The sequence below is a fragment of the Caloenas nicobarica genome, chromosome Z (assembly GCF_036013445.1).
Source record: "Caloenas nicobarica isolate bCalNic1 chromosome Z, bCalNic1.hap1, whole genome shotgun sequence".
NCBI classification, from domain to species: Eukaryota; Metazoa; Chordata; class Aves; order Columbiformes; family Columbidae; genus Caloenas; species Caloenas nicobarica.
This window is the reverse complement of record NC_088284.1, coordinates 106,202,791-106,223,885: the sequence shown is the minus strand read 5'-3', so window position 1 is coordinate 106,223,885 and position 21,095 is coordinate 106,202,791. Positions and strand designations below refer to the sequence as shown.

The 21,095-nt window shown below is 47.6% G+C and overlaps 1 protein-coding gene and 1 pseudogene across 2 annotated transcripts; both read left to right on the top strand.

The window, feature by feature from the left end:
- Nucleotides 1-1,778: 1,778 nt before the first annotated feature.
- LOC136002608 (cytochrome P450 2J4-like) lies at nt 1,779-7,734 on the top strand. 2 transcript variants are annotated; one of them, XM_065657832.1, is made up of 10 exons: nt 1,779-1,828; nt 2,276-2,571; nt 3,158-3,320; nt 3,473-3,622; nt 4,081-4,241; nt 4,657-4,833; nt 5,095-5,230; nt 5,460-5,647; nt 6,153-6,291; nt 7,043-7,734. In XM_065657832.1, the coding sequence occupies exons 2-10, from the start codon at nt 2,380-2,382 to the stop codon at nt 7,270-7,272; spliced, it is 1,536 nt and encodes a 511-aa protein (XP_065513904.1). In that variant the 5' UTR covers nt 1,779-1,828; nt 2,276-2,379; the 3' UTR covers nt 7,273-7,734. The 2 variants fall into 2 exon arrangements, with proteins under 2 accessions (XP_065513904.1, XP_065513903.1); XM_065657831.1 differs by lacking the exon at nt 1,779-1,828 and adding an exon at nt 1,859-1,969.
- Nucleotides 7,735-11,564: 3,830 nt separating this feature from the next.
- LOC136001684 (cytochrome P450 2J2-like) lies at nt 11,565-16,889 on the top strand (annotated as a pseudogene).
- The last annotated feature ends 4,206 nt before the right edge of the window (nt 16,890-21,095 follow it).

The following is a 21,095-nucleotide window of genomic DNA, read 5'->3' as shown; positions in this document are numbered from 1 at the left end:
TGTTTCAGACGACCCAGGAATCGCACCTGTTCTACTAACAGACTCACTCTGAGGATTCCTCAGTCTTGAGCCTCTGCAGATACCAAAAGGCACTTTCTAATATAAGTATTTATTTTAATGTGTTTGATTTGCATTTGAATAGTATGTTTTAGATTGCGGTAGATATTTTAACAAGTATGAACAATCCACAACCCTTCAAATTATCTTTTTAAATCTACCCTGAGCAAAGTTTGAGTTTTATTTTCAGATGTTTCCCAGATATTTTATCCGTTTAAGTGAACTCCAGTTTTAGAATAAGCTTGCAACACATTAACAATAGAGACTTTTTGATACATAAGAAAGAAAACTTTCTACATCTCTTCCACCCTAACAATCACTTGAGGCAGTCTGCTGGCTGCTGAACAGATTAAGATAGCGCGTACCTTGTTTCCTTTCACAGTTGACTGCACAACCTAAAATATGCTGCAGCAGCCTGCCCCAAAAATAAGAGAGAAAGTGGACTCCTGCTTCTGTATAACACAAAAATCTGGTATCATGTAAGAAATATGGACTCAGTACGTTATCCAGAGAAAATGGTCTATTCATAAAGTTTGTTACTGTAAAACTTGTGGAAGGGAAAGATTTTTAAACATTAAACATGGATATATATAATAAAATTATTTGCTTGTGAGAGAATAGAGGGAAAGCTTGGTCAGATTAGGAAATCTGAAGATGCCTAGACAACACAGATGTCCTTAACTCATCTGTTAGAGGGCTTCATACATGGAACCCAGACGTCACACACCGTGATTCTCTTGGGCCAGCAAAGACCCTGCCCAATGTCTGTCTCCAGCCCTCAGTGCCAATGTGTGTTTGGGGAAGGGGCACTCGATGCACTGCAGCCAAAGACCTTTCCCATACTTGGAAGCCCAGATTTTTCTCTGATTAAGCCAACATTTAATCTAAAATAGACAGCATTAAAAAAATATAGGCAAAACACCTATCAATTATTTAGTGCAATGAAGATATGCACTTTAGTAAGAGTTCTGTAATATCGTTGTGGCAAACCCACAAGTTTTGAAAGCCAATTAACTGGTGGTTTAGTTACCTGACCACTTATACAAGAAACAGTGAGAGCAGTAAGTTAGAAGTTCTTGGGCTAGACCTCAAATCTGAGAGAATTAATTAATTCTATCAACATAATTTTTAAAATAATTTAAAATGCTTCCAAATTCAGTTGCTCCCCAAGCCTTCAAAAAGCTCCACAGAAGGCTGAAGAAGTCTTACTTCTGGGCTGGCCAGAGAGCCCCAGTCCTGGCAATACAGAAGGGCTTGGCACTCAATACCAAAACTAATCCCAGGTGAGACAAGGAAGCCAGAAGTTGATTTGGTAAGTTTTTCTGTATCATACCCATACCATCTCAGGAGCGTAGTGATGCAGGAGAGTGCCCAACAGGGGGCACTCATTTCACTCATTATGTAAGTGCAGTTAAGTTCCGTACAAAATTCAGCCTTTTTTTTTTTTTTTTTTAAACTCAAAATTCACCACCCTTTTATGGCTACTGTACTCATCCTGCATGAGAGAGAACAAACTTCTATCATTACTACATCCAGAGAATTCGTAACTAATCTCCCAGCTTCCAATGAGTCATAAAACCTACACCAGGGCTGTTGAACCTGTTGTGCGGTGTAGAAAAGGCAGGACCAGGTTGCTCTGCGTGCACTTGTCTGCACAGACCAGGAAATGACGCTGCTTGGAAACGGCTGCAGACTCTGGACGGCTGTTTACTTCCTCCCCGCGTGACCCAAAGCTACCGAAACGGAAGTCGTACATGAGACATTCGGAAAGGTTTGCGCAAGCTTATTTCAGATGCCCCTACTGACCTGGGGCTACTTGTATTAGTTGACAAACATCTGCAAACGAGAAAAGAGTTGCCCAGAGCAGCTGGAGCCTCCCCTGCTCTATGAAGCCAATGCTGGGAAATGGGCGGTGAGAAAACCACGGGGAGGAGAGAGCAGGGCTTGCGACGAGCCGTGGGCCCGTGGGAATGGCACAGCGAGGCTGCGGGAAGGTTTTAATCCCGGCCCCACAAAGCTCCTTTTTCTCCTTTAGATAAGGATGTGGATCAGCAGGGTTTTGTAAAGCAGCAGTGGGAGGGGGAAAGAAGAGCAGGGATGTTTTGTTTCGTGTTTGCAAATGGTCCTTCCTGAAACCTGGGTACGCAGGAGTCCAGACGTAGGTTCCAGGCCAGGTCAGCAAAAGCCGCTCCATGCTGTCTTGTGTCTGTGCCCACAGCTGTGTCATCTGCCCCTGTCCCTGGGGATTCCGTGGTGCCCCGTGAGCACGACCTGCCCTGACCTGCCGCAGGACACGTCCCTGCACAGCCCCACCATCCAGCCATGCTGCGTTTCCTCTGGGAGAGCATCTCCTGCCAGACACTCCTCGTCTTCCTCATCGTTTTCCTGCTCGTTGCTGACTACATGAAGCACAGAAAGCCCAAGAGCTTACCTCCACACCCCTTCTATCTCCCAATTGTGGGGCACATGCACATCCTGATGAACTTCAACAATCCCAAAATCATAATGCAGAAGGTAAGGGGCTGGAGGACACCACAGGCAAGGAGATGGAGAGGTTTGCAGATACACCATCCTAGCAACATAGGGAGGGGGTTGACCCGAGCCCCATGGCCCAGGAGGACTCGCAGGAGCTCACCCTGGGGCGGGCAGGACCTTTGCCCTCAGTCAGCAGCATCGTGGATGAAGTTTGCCTGGGCATGAAGAAGGGGACAATTGTGGAGCGATCCTTTGGGCAAAAGGCACAGCCTGGCACCACGGGTGCTGTCACAGCTATAGGAGCCCCATAGGTCTGACTGGGCACTGGAAGGGTATTTGGGAAGGGAGGGAGAGAAACAAAAGCTAGAAAAACACAGGACTGAAAAATCAAACCGGGAGAACTTTGTTTGATTTATGGCCAAAGAACACCAACTACTGAACAGTGATTTGGGAAAAGAGGAGAGAAAAAAGACTATATACAGACAAGCAGACACTTGCACAAACACCCAGTCCCAGTTCCTGCTCTCAGCTTCCTTTCTCACTTGTGTCCCTTGCCAGGCCATCCACGGCCCAATGGACATACTCATTGGAAATGCAACTCCTATTTATTTCCTTTCACTCACAGCTTGCTGAAAAATATGGAAACATCTTCAGCTTGCAGATGGGCACTGAATGGTTTGTGTACGTAAATGGTGTACACCTGATTAAAGAAGTTCTTGTAAACCAAGGGGAAAACTTCCTGGATCGCCCTCAAGTGCCTCTTGACAGTGAGGTCTTCAACAACAGGGGTGAGTTCTCCCTCAGGACACATATCTCAGCCATAAAATCAAAGCGGTGACCATGCAGAGGTCCAGCACGGCTGGACATAAGGCAGAGCCCTGGAGCTTTTTCTCCTCAGTGGAGGGATCTGCCTTGGCTCACAGTGTCATGTCTCTGGCAGGACTGCTCTCTTCCAACGGGCACTTGTGGAAGCAGCAGAGGAGGTTCACCTTGTCCACCCTCCGAAACTTTGGCTTGGGGAAGAGGAGCCTGGAGGAGCGCATCCAGGAGGAGTGCCGGTACCTCGTGGATGCCTTTGGGGATGAGCAGGGTAAGTGCCATGGTCCTCGTAATCTGTGATGAGGACAGAAACTAGTAGGGCCCCTTATAATATCACACATGTGTCACTGCATGCTGAAAAACGTCTCACCTTAGAAGCGATGCTAGAACGCTGCCAGCACCCCGCCTCCCTTTTACAGGTGATTTTCCATCAGACTGACAGGTGAAGGCAGCTGGGTAACCCCCAGAGGGTTATTCATAGCCCACCTTCAGCCTACTGCGCTCTTGCAGATCTCCAGAACATCCCATCTGTGTGTCAGCACCAGTGTTTCCAATGAATTCACATGATGTTTGCTCTTCTGCAGGCCTGGCTTTCCAACGTAAACAAACTTCTGCATAGTCTAACTGAACTGGGACCAAGGGTGGGATGTTTGCTGCACAATGGGGCTGTGTTTTCTTCTTTTCTGGTAAGACTCAAAGCAAATTGATTATTCCCTTTACCTTCTGCAGGGAGTCCTTTCGACCCTCACTTTAAAATCAATAATGCTGTTTCAAATATCATCTGCTCAGTCACCTTTGGCAATCGCTTTGAATACCATGATGAGGACTTCCAAAAATTGCTGCGGCTGATGAACGAGACTGCTGCCCTCCATGGGGCCATCATGAGCCTGGTACACCCTCTTGCCACCAACATGGACAGTGTGCGCTCTGCAGTGCCATAGTTTTTCCTCTGGGGTCAATCTCAAAACCTATAGTGTTTTCATCACCAAATGTTCTCGTCATTTGCTATTCCCATAAATATTTTTGCCTTTTTTTCCAGCTGTGCAATGCTCTTGTCGTTCTCTCTCACCCAACATCACCTTTCCTGCCCATTAACTGCCAACCTGCCTGCTGTAATGCCAGGTAGTGCATGAGTCTCTCTGTGACAGGAATACCAATCCCTTGTCATGCTCTCCTGGAGCTCAGCTCTTTCCACCAAGTCCATCGATTTACGGCAGTGTGGCACTGCAGGCTCCTCAGGTTTTGATAACAGAAGGGCTTGATCCATCCATTATTTAATTTGTTTCTCTCCTTTTCTCTCCAAAGCTGTACAGTGCTTTCCCATCCATAGTAAAGCTCTTACCCGGAGCCCACCAAACCATCTTTAAAAACTGGAGATTGATGAAAAGTTTTGTGAAAGAGAGGATCGACAAACACAAGGAGGACTGGAACCCCTCAGAGAGCCGGGACTTCATCGACTGCTACCTGCAGGAGATAGCCAAGGTCAGCACCGCACAGCAAACCCCTCTGCAGCAGGGCTTAGAAATCCAGAGGGATCAGAAATGAGCCCAGATTCTCCATCTGAGCTGCCTCTGTGGCCCGTTATGATCTTAGGATGGACATCAGGTTCAGGGCACCCATCAAGAGGATGGAGGTGCAGGGGGCCAGCAGCTTCTGCCAAAATCCCTGGGGTTGATGTGGACTAAGCCTGGTGTCAGGGCAGCCCTCGCTGTTTGTGCAGCACTAACACATCTTTTTGTGAAGGACAAGGGTGATGGCGTCTTCCAGGAGGAAAACCTCGTGGCATGTGCAGTCGACTTGTTGTTTGCTGGGACTGAGACCACTTCAACAACCATCCGCTGGGCTCTGCTGTATATGGTCACATACCCAGAAATTCAAGGTACAATTAGCAAAAGATTTTCCATGCTTTCTGTGTACGCGACATTGCGAGACATTTTATTTTTGAGGCAGAGAAATTAGAAATCTCCATGCACACCAGAGGTGCAAACAGTGGAAAGTGTCCCAGGTCAGTCCTTGAGAGACAGTCACAGCAACTGCCCCACCTTGTTCCAAAAGTTTGTCTTTTTTTTTTCCTTGTACCTTGTCTGATCCCTGCTCTTTCCCACCAGCCCGTGTGCAAGCAGAGATCGACGCGGTCATCGGGCAGGCACGGCAGCCAGCCCTGGACGACAGGAGCAACATGCCCTACACCAATGCCGTCATCCACGAAGTGCAGAGGAAAGGCAACATCGTGCCTTTTGGTGTCCCAAGAATGACGGTGAAGGACACGGTCGTGGATGGCTTCTATATACCAAAGGTAACCCCACTGCCTAGCAATGAGACTTTAGCAAGAGACTCCCTGTTCCTCAGGCACGTTTCACTGGGCCAGGTCCATCCTGTGCAGACAGGAGTAGAGACAGAGCGACTCTGCCCTGGCCACCGTTCACTCCCATTGAATATGTATTTTTGCCATCCAAACAATGTTCTCCAGCACACTGAGTGGTGCAGAGTGCTGGGGGTGACACCCCCACTGCACACACCATTGAGACACAGATCCCATCTCACAGCTTTTACAGGAACTTGGGTCCAAGACTAGAGCAGATAAAAATGATGCTGATGAGGGAAAAACATGCGTCTATAAACATTGCACCTCCAAACACACAAGAAGTAGGAAATCCAACGATGCAGGGGTGTTGGACAAATGATTGCAGCAGAATTTGAATATAGATGCTCTTCATAGAGAGGAGACTGGAATATAAAGTTGCCTCTCTTGCTTTCAGTAACACAGAAAGTGCAATTTACTTTTCTTTTTCTCCTTTTAGGGCACTGGTGTGTTCACAAATTTAAGCTCCCTGATGTTTGACAAAAACGAGTGGGAAACTCCCGACATATTTAATCCCAGGCATTTCCTGAAGAATGGTCAGTTCTGGAGAAGAGAGGCTTTTATACCATTTTCTATAGGTAAGATTTGCTGGAATTTGGTGCTTCTGTGCTCTTGTACTGAGATGAGTCTTCCCACTGCAGAGTGAGGATACAGAGGAAAATACTGATGGCAGATGTTGGCCCCAGCCTGGGAGGTGCTGCTCAGGCAGTGCTCACACAGCCACCCCAAAGCACCACAACCACACTCTAAGCTCTTTCTTGTCCCACTTCACCTCCACGAGAGAGATGAGGATGAATAACAGACCATAAAATGCCAGAGACCCTGGAAACACCTTCCCCAAGGCAGAGCATTGCCCTGGGCTCCTGCTCCCACATGGCTGAGGTCACTACAGGTTTCACTGTTGCCATCACAGGGGACCCAGCCAACAGCTTCTCCAGGGACATTCCTTTTACCACCCCTCTCTCCCGTACCAGCATCACAGACCTTGTCTGTCCCCTCTCTTTGTCGTAGCTCAAACCAACCAATTTTCCCAGCATGGGCACATCCAGAACGTGTGTGTCAGCGCAGCTTATCCAATCAGGGGAAGATTCAATGCCTGTACATATGGTTACACACACGTGCCCTCAAAAGTCCTGCAACTGGGGATGCACCCCATGCTGTAACGCTAATGCCATTACTGGGGAGCTCAGTATGGATGCAAAACTCATCCAGGAAAGGGGGTAACATGCCTGGGCTGTGGTGCAAAGGGAAGGCAGAGGCTGTTGTGGCAGCAAAAGCAGCTGGGCAGCCAGCGCAGGCTGAGGATGCCATGGGTGACTGTCTCCGCAGGGAAGCGCTCCTGCCCGGGTGAGCTGCTGGCCCGCACCGAGCTCTTCCTCTTCTTCACGGCTCTGCTCCAGAAATTCACCTTCCAGGCACCCCCGGACACCACGCTCAACCTACAGTTCAAGATGGGCATCACACTAAGCCCGAAGCCCTACAAGATCTGTGCTGTGCCTCGGCAGGGCAGCCTTGACCACCCTTGTCACAGGGAAAATCCTTTGTCATGGATGCTGTAAATGAGCCCTTGGCTGCTCCTCTGGGTGGGTGGAATGACCGCCCAGCTCCAGGGAGAGGCTGAGAGGTTTGTTGGTTTCTTTTAGAGCAACTGCAAAATAATTTCATTAAACAGCAGATTTTGCACTCTGTATCACATAGTAAAGGTGATCAGCCTGGGGACTGCCAGGGTGCTTAATCTTGCGATAAGGCACTGTAAATCCATGAGGGGCATGGGCCTTCCCATCTTTGATGATGAATGGCCACTCTTTGCAGTGGCAAGAGAATGAGCAACACTTTACAGACTGCAGTGTTCAGGCTGTGGCTGGGAGTTGTAGAAGAGCACTAACAGCCTTTGCTTTATAATATTCATACAAGTACTAATTGCCAGCAGTTTGTGAGTTTGTTGTCCCTTACACGTAATCCATTAAAAAAAATACTCCTCCAACACGTCTTTCATGAACATCAATAAATCCTTACCAGAACACTTCTGTCACGAAGCATTCTGCAAAGTGAAGACCGTCACAGGCCATTTCCAGCACTGGCTGCAGCCTTCAGCCCTGCCCCATGTTTCGGGAAGGGGGCAGGGGGCTGCGAGCTCACCCGGGCAGAGGCAGACGCACAGCATGTCCCTGCAGCATCGCTCTCTGGTGGCAGAGAGGTTGGCACTGTGACAGCAAAGGCAATTCCTACAGAACTGATGAAAATCACTGACCCTGGCAGGACAGGCAAACTAGCAGGGAAACCATCGAAGGCTGTGGCTGGGTCCAGGTGTGTCACAACAACAACAACACTGTGACACCCACATGGAGCACAATGCTCTCCACTCTGACAGACCCCTTTATAAATCATCTGTACTTGTAGCTATAGAAGTCATAGGTCCTGCCTCTTAGAACCTGCTAAATCCTCCCCGTTTATCTGCCTGGCATCACCGAGTGGCTGGTGTGCCCGGGGGGCAGAGGGGTGAGCTCCAGCAGCACACAGTGCACAGCTGAGCCTGCTTCACTCAACAGCCTTGTGAAGAAAAGGGTCCCTGGGAAAATACCAGCAGCAAATTTCAATCATTTTAAACCATCACATGCAAGGTGGAACAGTCCCAGGATTCACAACTGATGGTTCACACCAGTAAATGCATCGACTCAGTAACAGTTGCACCGTGGGACCCCGGCAAGGCCCCTGGGCATGGGGAGCTGCAGCTCCCGGCAGCGGGACCGGGGCCGGCTGCGGGAACCCACGGCACAGCACAGCCCCCATGAATTCTCAGCATAGATTTGACATGACAAGTGAGGGATTTCTGAGAGAAATCATTTCATACCTGCAGTTTTCTTCTTGCACTTGTTCCAGCCGCAGCTGTGCATGAAAATACTTCTTTGTCACTGCAGTATCTGGATCATCAAGAGAGTCTAATTGCTCTGGCCTGTCCTTCATAATCCCATTTTCTGACACCAAGCTGTTTCTTTCATCCTGGAGGGCAGCCACCTGGTGCAGAAAAAACAGCATCAACGTTGTCAGACCTGTCCAGCTGGGAAGAGCCAAAGCAAGACAGCTGTACGTCACCAAATTAGTCTATGAAAAAGGTTGAGTGTCTAGAAATTTTCGAATATGATTTCCATAAGTATACTTAAGCATACAGATACTTTAGTGTATGAGCACTATGGAGCATGCAAAGTCCCTGTAGAAACAGACAAATTTTTGGAACTGAAACCACAGTAAAGGCAGACAACGTCATATGGAGAGAAACTGGCGCTTTCATTCAAAAGGATACCATGGACACCATACAAAAAACTGTACGGATCGGTGCAAAGGTGCTCTCCATCTTGCTTGTGCTTCACAATCAGCAGCAGGATGGCGCTGGGCAGCACACTAACACAGCACTGCCGTGCGCTCAGCACGGAATGGTCGCGCAAGAAGCGGTTTCAGGCACCCTAAGCCAGTAAGCACACAGGCAAAAGAAACAACCTCAACAGCTCCATATAGAGCATGCATTTTTTGCAATGATGAAGCAAGTTTAATATTGGAAGTGTTCACAGCTTAAGCAAATGAGAATACAACACTCCATTGAAACAGTAAGTGTCGTTAACAGCCATAAAATGGGAAAGTTTTAAGAGGATAAAACCTTTAAAGGTTTTTCGAGTGAAAGCCGTCGTGTTAATTTTAACATCCTGTCAAACATAAGAGCATGTAGTATGTGTTAGTTAACAGGCATTTAAACAGGGACAGTCTGCCTTTTGGGTTATGTTTTCCTGAGTCCTACAGAAAACCTACCTTTCTTACACTCTTGGAAATCATTGAGGAAGACTGAGACCTTACAAGTGAATTTATTAAGAATTACTTTAATTCAGAAGGGCCAGTCAATATTAGGGCTTCTAATAAATAAATAAAAAGGAAAAACAAACAAATAAAAAAAAATCATGGTGACATGATTAGATTAACATCAGATATAGTCTAGACTATGCAACATGAAAAAACAGTCAGGTTGTGATCATAATTTTCAAATTTAGCTGTCAAAGAAATGTAAGAAGAAAACCCGGTATTTAATCTACTACTTCATTAGGTGTCCTCCTAAGTTCACTCCTTTTTTCAGTTGTGGAAGGACCCGTTATTTCCATGCTCATGACCTACAAAAGAGAGGCCAAAGGAAAAGATGAAATTAGAAGTTAAACATATGTCTACGGAGCACCAGTTGTATTTAGCGCCACTGTTAGCTTGATGAGGGTGCAATTACACATCACATTTCCTTCAATAAAGGCAGTGTCTGGTGTTTGCCTCCCTCCACACTCTGCTTCAGGGTCCTTAAGCTCAAAGAGGTGAGTGACGGTCGAGCTGTGAGCTGATCACTGCGACGATCCAACTCAGGACGAATTAGGATTGCAGAGAGAGCACAGCATGGCAAGAAAAGAATTGGAGGATCAGAGAATCATTTGGTTTGGAAGGGACCTTCAAAGTCATCCAGTCCAACCCCTGCCATGAGCAGGGACATCCTCACCCAGCTCAGGTTGCTCGGAGCCCCATCCAGCCTGCCCTGGGATGTCTCCAGGGATGGGGCATCCACCACCTCTCTGGGTAACCTGTGCCAGTATTTTGTCACCCTCATTGTAAAAAAATTATTTTTCATGTCCAGCCTGAATCCCTCCCCTTTGAGTTTAAAACTATTACTCCTTCTCCTATCACAACAGGCCCTGCTAAAAATTCTGACCCATCTTTTTTATTGGCCTCTTGTAGGTACAGAAAGGCCACAACAAGGTCTCCCCTGAGCCTTCTCGTCTCCAAGCGGAACAACCCCAAATGTCTCACTCAGCCTGTCCTCTCAGCAGAGCTGTTCCAGCCCTCTGATCATTTCTGGGGCTCCTCTGGCCCCTCTCCAACAGGTCCATGTCTGTCCTGTGCTGAGGACCCCAGAGCTGGACACAGGACTCCAGGTGGGGTCTCACCAGCGCGGAGCAGAGGGGCAGGATCACCTCCCTCCATCTGCTGCCCACGCTCTTTCTGATGCAGCCCTTTTGTTCTGGAAAAAAACACAAGTTTTGAAAGCCAATTAACTGCTGGTTAACTGACCACTTGTACAAGAGAAAGCAAGAGCAATACATTAAATGTTCTTGGGATAGACAACAAATACGAGAGAACTAATTAATTCTAATAACATAAGAAAAAAGAAATGCTTCCAAATGCAGTTGTTCCGCAAGCCTTCAAAGAGCTCCTCAGAAGTCCGAGGAAGTTCTACTCCTGGGCTGGCCAGAGAGCCCCAGTCCTGGCAATACAGAAGGGCTCAGCACCCGATATCACAACTATGTCCAGGTGAGACCAGGAAGGATAAGATGATCTGGCACATTTTTCTATACCATACCTATTATGCAACCGTAATCAAGCTCCATGCAAAATTGAGCAATCTTTTTTTTTTCCTCAAAATTCAGCACCCTGCTATGGCTACTGTACTCATACTGCATGAGACACAACAAACTATAATCGTTGCTGTATCCAGGAGGATTTGTAACTTATCTCCCAGCTCCCAAGTGAGTATCAAAAAACCTACACCAGGGCTGCTGAATCTGTTGCGTGGTGTAGAAAAGGTAGGAGCAGGTTGCTCTGCGTGCACTTGTCTGCACAGATCAGGAAATGACTGTGCTTGGAAACGGCTGCAGACTCCGGATGGATGTTTACTTCCTCCCCACAAGAACAGGATGCAATAAAATTGAAAGTCATGAGTGAGATGGATTGTGAAAGGTTTGCACAACCTTATCTCGGATAGGTTTGCTGACCTGGGCCTTGGTCTATGACTGTTTGTCCTAGCGAACAAACTTTTGCAAACAAGGAAAGCGAGAGGAGCTCAGAGCAGCTGGAGCCTCGCCTGCACCGTGAAGCTGACGCTGGGACACGGGCGGTGAGAGAACAACGGGGAGAAGGGAGCAGGGCTTGTGACGAGCCGTGGGCTCGTGGGAACGGCACAGCGAGGCTGCCAGAAGGTTTTAATCCCGGCCCCACAAAGCTCCTTTCTGTCCTTTACACAAGGACGTGGATCCCTGGGGTTTTATAAAGCAGTGGTGGGAGGTGGAAATAAGAGTGCGGGATATCTTGCTGTGTGTTTGCTTTCTTTTCAAAGAGATCAGAGGAAAGGCCGGAGTTTAATCTACAAGGGGTTTAATCAAATTGTCCTTATGAAACCTGGGAATGCAGGAGTCTGGACGTGGATCCCAGTCCAAGTCAGCAAAAGCTGCTTCACACTGTCTTGTGTCTGTTCCCACAGCTGTGCCAGCACATTGCCCATCTGCCCCTGTCCCTGGGGTTCCGTGGTGCCCCGTGAGCTCGACCTGCCCTGACCTGCCGCAGGACACGTCCCCGCACAGCCCCACCATCCAGCCATGCTGCGTTTCCTCTGAGAGAGCATCTCCGTCCAGGTGCTCCTCGTCTTCCTCGTTGTTTTCCTGCTCGTTGCTGACTACATGAAGCACAGAAAGCCCAAGAGCTTCCCTTCACGCCCCTTCTATCTCCCCATCATGGGGCACATGTACCTGATGAACTTCAGCAATCCCGTGATGCCAGTACAGAAGGTAAGGGGGTGGTGGGCACTCTGGGCAAGGGGAGGGAGGGGGTTGTGTCTCTGCCACCTTTTCAGCATGGGAAGGGGGTTAAGCCGAACTCCATGGCCCAGGAGGACTCGCAGGTGCGATCCTTTGGGCAAAAGGCACAGCCTGGCACCACGGGTGTTGTCACAGCTATAGGTGCCCCATAGGTCTGACTGGGCGCTGGAAGGGTATTTGAGAAAGGAGCGAAACAAAAGCTGGAAAAACACAGGACTGAAAGATCAAACTGGCAGAGTTTTGCGTGATTTATTGCCAATAAAGTCCAACTCCTCGTCTGTGATTTGGGAAAAGAGGAAACAAAAAAGACCGTAGAGACAAGCAGACACTTGCGCAAACACCCTGTCTCCCCTGTTGCTCTCAGCTTCCCCTGTTTTCACTTGTGTGTCCTGCCAGGCCATCCCTGTCATGACAGACAAACTAATTGCAAATGCAACACCTTGTAATTTTTTGCTCACCCTCCCAGCTTATTGAAAAATATGGTGGCATCTTCAGCATGGACATGGGCAGTGAATCATTTGTGATCGTTAATGGACTGCGGATGGTTAAGGAAGTTCTTGTAAACCAAGGGGAAAACTTCCTGGGTCGCCCTAAAATGGCTCTTGCTGGGGAGCTCTTCAGCAACAGGGGTGCGTTCTCCCTCAGGACACAGATCTCAGCCATAAAATCAAAGCGGTGACCATGCAGAGGTCCAACACGGCTGGACATAAGGCAGAGCCCTGGAGCTTTTTCTCCTCAGTGGAGGGATCTGCCTTGGCTCACAGCGTCGTGTCTCTGGCAGGACTGGTCTCTTCCAACGGGCACTTGTGGAAGCAGCAGAGGAGGTTCACCTTGTCCACCCTCCGAAACTTCGGCTTGGGGAAGAGGAGCCTGGAGGAGCGCATCCAGGAGGAGTGCCGGTACCTCGTGGATGCCTTTGGGGATGAGCAGGGTAAGTGCCATGGCCCTCGTAAGCTGTGATGAGGACAGAAACCAGTAGGGCCCATTATAATATCACTCATGAGGCACTGCATGCTGAAAAATGCCTCACCTTGCAAGTGATGTTAGCACCCTGCCAGCATCCCGCCTCCCTTTTACAGGTGATTTTCCTTCAGACTGAGAGCAGAATGAAGCTGGGGAAGCCCAAAGTGTTATTCATAGCCCACCTTCAGCCTACTGCGCTCTTGGAGATCTCCAGAACATCTCATGTCTGTGCAATCACTGATGTTTCCAATGAATTCACATGATGTTTGCTCTTCTGCAGGCCTGGCTTTCCAATGTGAACAAACTTCTGCATAGTCTGACTGAACTGGGACCAAGGGTGGGATGTTTGCTGCACACTGGGGCTGCCCAGCCAAGCTTGGCCAGATCCTGGGGTGGTGAGGAGTCCTGGGAACGCAGTGACACTGGAGGGTGCCCATCGGAGCCACTCATTTTACTCCTCTTTGTTGAATAGTTTACCTCTGACAACTGTGTTTTCTTGTTCATTTCTGATAAGACTCAAAGAAAATGTATCATTTCCTTTACCTTCTGCAGGGGATCCTTTCGACCCTCACTTTAAAATCAATAACGCTGTTTCAAACATCATCTGCTCCATCACCTTTGGCAATAGCTTTGAATACCAGGATGAGGAATTCCAAAAATTGCTGCGACTGATAGACGAGACCCTTACCTTCAAGGGGGCCATCATGAGCCAGGTACAGCCTCCTGCCTCCAACATGGACAGTGTGCGCTCTGCAGTGCCATAGTTTCTCCTGTGGAGTCAAACTCAAAACCTGTAACTCTTTCAGCAGCAGACATTGTTGTCATTCACTATTCCCATAATTTCTTTCTGCCCTTTTTTCCCAGCTGTGCAATGCTCTTGTCGTTCTCTCTCACCCAACATCACCTTTCCTGCCCATTAACTGCCAGCCTGCCTGCTGTAATGCCAGGTAGTGCGTGAGTCTCTCTGTGACAGGAATACCAATCTCTTGTCATGCTCTCCTGGAGTAGAACTGTTTCCACCAACACCAGCAGTTCACTCAGCTAGGCTCTGTCGGCTCCTCAGGTTTTGATAACAGAAAGTCTATTTTCATCCTTTATTCAATTTGCCTCTCTCCTTTTCCCTCCAAAGCTGTACAATGCTTTCCCATCCATAATAAAGTTCTTCCCCGGAGCCCACCAAACCATTTTTAGAAACACAAGGTTGATGAGAAGTTTTGTGAAAGAGAGGATCGACAAACACAAGGAGGACTGGAACCCCTCGGAGAGCCGGGACTTCATCGACTGCTACCTGCAGGAGATAGCCAAGGTCAGCACCGCACAGCAAACCCCTCTGCAGCAGGGCTTAGAAATCCAGAGGGATCAGAAATGAGCCCAGATTCTCCATCTGAGCTGCCTCTGTGGCCCGTTATGATCTTAGGATGGACATCAGGTTCAGGGCACCCATCAAGAGGATGGAGGTGCAGGGGGCCAGCAGCTTCTGCCAAAATCCCTGGGGTTGATGTGGACTAAGCCTGGTGTCAGGGCAGCCCTCGCTGTTTGTGCAGCACTAACACATCTTTTTGTGAAGGACAAGGGTGATGGCGTCTTCCAGGAGGAAAACCTCATGGCATGTGCAGTCGACTTGATGTTAGCTGGGACTGAGACCACTTCAACAACCATCCGCTGGGGTCTGCTGTTTATGGCCATGTATCCGGAAATTCAAGGTACAATCAGTAAACTATCAGCACTTTTTCATGCTTTTAGCCCTCACAGCTTTGTAAGACACTCTTTTTTTGTGAGAGAGAAATGTTAAATCTCCTTGTACTCACACAAAAAATCAGTGGAAACAGTGGCATGTGTCCCAGGTCAGTCACACAGCAGCCACCCCGTGTTGTTCCAAGGTATCTTTGTTGGTTTCTCTCTTTCTACCTTGTCTGATCCCTGCTGTTTCCCACCAGCCCGTGTGCAAGCAGAGATCGACACAGTCATCGGGCAGGCGCGGCAGCCAGCCCTGGACGACAGGAGCAACATGCCCTACACCAACGCTGTCATCCACGAAGTGCAGAGGAAAGGCAACATCATCCCTTTTGGCGTCCCAAGAATGACGGTGAAGGACACGGTCGTGGATGGCTTATACATTCCAAAGGTAACCCCACTGCTTAGCAATGAGGCTTTAGCAAGAGACTCCCTGTTCCCCAGGAACATTTCACTGGGCCAGGTCCATCCTGTGCAGACAGGAGTAGAGACAGAGCGACTCTGCCCCGGCCACCGTTCACTCCCATTGAACATGTATTTTTGCCATCCAGACAATGTTCTCCAGCACACTGAGTGGTGCAGAGCGCTGGGGGTGACACCCCCACTGCACACACCATTGAGGCACAGATCCCATCTCACAGCTTTTACAGGAACTTGGGCCCAAGACTAGAGCAGATAAAAGTGATGCTGACCAGGGAAGAAAGTGGGTCTATAATCTTTGTGGCTCTGAACAGAGAAGAACTAGGAACTGTGTGGAGTTTTGGTCAAAATGATTGCAGTGGAATTTTACTATGGATGTTCTTCACGGAGAGGAGACTTTAAAATAAAAGTGCTCTTCCTGCTCTCAATGAAAAAGTGCAAGTTATTTTTCTTTTTCTCCTCTTAGGGCACTGGTGTGATTGCAAATTTAACCTCTGTGATGTTTGACAAGAATGAGTGGAAAAACCCGGACACTTTTAACCCTGGGCATTTCCTGAAGGATGGTCAGTTCTGGAGAAGAGAGTCTTTTGTACCATTTGCTATAGGTAAGATTTGCTGGATTTTAATCCTTTGCTGCTGAGGCAGTGAGATGTGGAAAAAAGTGATGGAAAGGGCAGATGTTGGCCCCACCCTGGGAGGTGCTGCTCAAGTAGTGCTCACACAGACACCCCGTAAAAAAGCCAGTGACCCTGGAAACACATTCACCTAGCAGAGCAATGCCCCGGGCTCCTGCTCCCACATGGCTGAGGTCACTACAGGCTTCACTGTTGCCATCACAGGGGACCCAGCCAACGGCTTCCCCAAGGACATTCCTTTTACCACCCCTCTTTTCTGTTACCAGCATCACACACCTTCTCTATCCCCTCTCTTTGGCGTAGCTCAAACCAACCAATTTTCCCAGCATGGCCATGTCCAGACTGTGTGTGTCAGCACAGCTTATCCAAGCAAGGGAGGATTCAATGCCTGTACATGTGGTTATACACACGTGCCCTCAAAAGTCTTGCAACTTGGGTGCAGCCCGTGCTGTGACGTCAATGCCGTTATTGGAGAGCTCAGTTTGGATGAAAAGCTCCTCATGGAAAGTGGGTAACGTGGCTGGGTCGTGGTGCTAAGGGAAGGCAGAGGCTGTTTTGGCAGCAAAAGCAGCTGGGCAGCCAGCGCAGGCTGAGGATGCCATGGGTGACTGTCTCTGCAGGGAAGCGCTCCTGCCCGGGTGAGCTGCTGGCCCGCACCGAGCTCTTCCTCTTCTTCACGGCTCTGCTCCAGAAATTCACCTTCCAGGCACCCCCGGACACCACGCTCAACCTACAGTTCACAGTGGGCATCACGCTGAGCCCAAAGCCCTACAAGATCTGTGCTGTGCCTCGCTAGGGAAGCCTTGGCCTCCATCCTCACAGGGAAGATCCTTTGTCATGGATGCTGTAAATGAGCCCTTGGCTGCTCCTCTGGGTGGGTGGAATGACCGCCCAGCTCCAGGGTGAGGCTGGGCGCTTTGTTGGTTTCTTTCCAAGCAATTGCAGAATCATTTATTTTATGAACAGACTTCACACTCTGTATTGCATGGGAAAAGTGATCAGCCTGGGATCTGCCTGGGCACTTTTAGGCTTGTGTTAGGGCACTGTAAATGAAGGAGGGGCTGGGCCTTTCCTACTTTTAAGTACTAATTACCAATGTTTTTTGATTTTGTTATCTTTGACTAGTAATCCAGTAAAAAGAAGTCACTCGAACATAACTGTTTCATGTGCATCAATAAATCCTTACCAAAACGTTTTTGTCATGAGATGCTGTGCAAAGTGAAGATCACCACAAGCCATTTCCAGCACTGGCTGCGGCCTTCAGCCCTGCCCCACATTTCAGGAAGGGGGCAGGGGGCTGCGAGCCCACCCGGGCAGAGGCAGACGCACAGCACCTGACCCACGTCCCTGCATGTCTCTCCGGTAGCAGAGAGGTTGGCACTGTGACAGCAAAGGCAATTCCTACAGAACTGATGAAAATCACTGACCCTGACAGGACAAGCAAACTAGCAGGGAAACCATCAAAGCCTGTGGCCGGGTCCAGGTGTGCCACAACAACAACACTGTGACACCCACATGGAGCACAGTGCTCTCCACTCTGACAGACCCCTTTATAAATCATCTGTACTTGTAGCTATAGAAGTCATAGGTCCTGCCTCTTAGAACCTGCTAAATCCTCCCTGTTTACCTGCCTGGCATCACCGAGTGGCTGGTGTGCCCGGGGGGCAGAGGGGTGAGCTCCAGCAGCACACAGTGCACAGCTGAGCCTGCTTCACTCAACAGCCTTGTGAAGAAAAGGGTCCCTGGGAAAATACCAGCAGCAAATTTCAATCATTTTAAACCATCACATGCAAGGTGGAACAGTCCCAGGATTCACAACTGATGGTTCACACCAGTAAATGCATCGACTCAGTAACAGTTGCATCGTGGGACCCCGGCAAGGCCCCTGGGCATGGGGAGCTGCAGCTCCCGGCAGTGGGACCGGGGCCGGCTGCGGGAACCCACAGCACAGCACAGCCCCCATGAATTCTCAGCATAGATTTGACATGACAAGTGAGGGATTTCTGAGAGAAATCATTTCATACCTGCAGTTTTCTTCTTGCACTTGTTCCAGCCGCAGCTGTGCATGAAAATACTTCTTGGCCACTGCAGTATTTGGATCATCAAGAGAGTTGTCTGATTGCTCTGGCCTGTCCTTCATAATCCCATTTTCTGACACCAAGCTGTTTCTTTCATCCTGGAGGGCAGCCACCTGGTGCAGAAAAAACAGCGTCAACATTGTCAGACCTGTCCAGCTGGGAAGAACCGAAGCAAGACAGCTGTACGTCACCAAATTAGTCTATGAAAAAGGTTGAGTGTCTAGAAATTTTCGAATATGATTTCCATAAGTATACTTAAGCATACAGATACTTTAGTGTATGACCGCTATGGAGCGGGCAAAGGAAAAGTCCCTGTAGAAACAGACAAATTTTTGGAACTGAAACCACAGTAACCACAGTAACGGCAGACAACGTCATATGGAGAGAAACTGGCGCTTTCATTCAAAAGGATACCATGGACACCATACAAAAAACTGTACGGATCGGTGCAAAGGTGCTCTCCATCTTGCTTGTGCTTCACAATCAGCAGCAGGATGGCGCTGGGCAGCACACTAACACAGCACTGCCGTGCGCTCAGCATGGAATGGTCGCGCAAGAAGCGGTTTCAGGCACCCTAAGCCAGTAAGCACACAGGCAAAAGAAACAACCTCAACAGCTCCATATAGAGCATGCATTTTTTGCAATGATGAAGCAAGTTTAATATTGGAAGTGTTCACAGCTTAAGCAAATGAGAATACAACACTCCATTGAAACAGTAAGTGTCGTTAACAGCCATAAAATGGGAAAGTTTTAAGAGGATAAAACCTTTAAAGGTTTTTCGAGTGAAAGCCGTTGTGTTAATTTTAACATCCTGTCAAACATAAGAGCACCTAGCATGTGTTAGTTAATTGGCATTTAAACAGGGACAATGTGCTTTTTGGGTTATGTTTTCCTGAGTCCTACAGAAAACCTACCTTTCTTACACTCTTGGAAATCATTGAGGATGATGGAGACATTACTAGTGAAACAGTTTAACTGAGAAGTGTTAGGGCTTCAAAATATTAGGGCTTCAAATAAACACCGTTTTAATAACCCCCAAACATATCATGGTGACACAATTAGATTAAACATCAGATGTAACTTCGAGTATGCAATATTAAGAAACAGTTTCCTTGCGATCATCATTTACAAGTCTCTCAGTCAAACAGCTGTAAAAAACAAAGCAGTAATTAATCTACCAGTCCAGTAGGTGTTGTCCTTGTGGGTTCACTTGTGGAAGAACCCATTATTTCCTTGTTCCTGAGCTACGGAAAGAAGGCACAGGAAAAGGAGGTTGATTTAGAGATTAAATATCTGTAAATTCACAGTCTACTGAGCACCATGTTGTATTTACCACCATGGCCTTGCATCCATTCAATATATCAAAACATTATTTATAATAATAATAAAACAACACCTCATGGTTGCTAAAGTATTTAAACAAATCTAGAATAAGATGACGGTACTTTTTTGGCCCACTCCTCACGTTAACCACATTAACAGGAATATCTTATTGGATGAATCTCCTCTTCCATTGAAAAAATTGCTACCCCCTAGTCAATTCAAAATAGAGTGAGCCAGAAAACAGGACTTCACTTACTTAATTCAATAGCTATCCCACTTATTTGTGTCACGTTAACTGCCATTAAGCACACAATGGGAACATTAACCTGTTTTCAATACAAAGATGTACACAGTAAGTTTGTCAACAATTAAAGGCTTTACTTCTTGCTCAGGAATTACAGTTTTATTTCTAGACCTTCTACAGAAAGAAGGTTTGTTTAGTCAGAATACAACAAACAAGAGGCTTATGGATGCATTTCTTGCAACAGGGCATTTATAGCTTTAAAGACAATGTAGTCAATTGAAATCTAAGCTTTAAAGCCGACTACCAATTCCACTGTTACTTTGTGTGGATGAAACAATTGACAAAGACCAACAAATGGGTATTTGCCTTCTCAACTGACAGCATTAGGCTGTGAATTATTACTCACCTCTTGAATAGCAGCCAGGAAAACATATTGAACAGACTCTTCAAGGGTCATGATCTCTGTGTGTTCTGTGAAAAAGAATTTGTAGTGACTCCTGACAAAGTTCATCTTAATGGCCTGAGTAGCAAGACATAGCATTTGCACAAAGATCCAGAAGAAAGTGTTCCTACAAAGCTGCTTCAAAACAGGTAGCACTCTTTTTATACAGAGCACTACCACGAATCAACCAGGCCTAGACAACACAGATGTCCTTAACTCATCTGTTAGAGGGCTTCATACATGGAACCCAGATGTCACACACCGAGCCTCTCTTGGGCCAGCAAAGACCCTGCCCAATGTCTGTCTCCAGCCCTCAGTGCCAATGTGTGTTTGGGGAAGGGGCACTCGATGCACTGCAGCCAAAAACCTTTCCCATACTTGGAAGCCCAGATTTTTCTCTGATTAAGCCCACATTTAATCTAAAACAGACAGCATTAAAAAAATATAGGCAAAACACCTATCAATTATTTAGTGTAACGAAGTTATGCACTTTAGTAAGAGTTCTGTAATATTGTTGTGGCAAACCCACAAGTTTTGAAAGCCAATTAACTGGTGGTTTAGTTAACCGACCACTTACGACAGAGAAAGCAAAACTAGTGCATTAAAAGTTGTTGGGCCAGACCACAAATATGAGAGAATTAATTAATTCTACCAACATAAGAAAAAAGGATATGCTTCCAAATTCAGTTGCTCCCCAAGCCTTCAAAAAGCTCCACAGAAGGCTGAAGAAGTTCTACTTCTGGGCTGGGCAGAGCGCCTCAGTCCTGGCAATACAGAAGGGCCCAGCACCTGATATCACAAATAAGTCCAGGTGAGACCAGGAAGGATAAGATGATCTGGCAAGTTTTTCTATATAATACCCTTTATATAACAGTAATCAAGCACCATGCAAAATTCAGCAATTTTTTTTTCTTAACTCAAAATTCAGCACC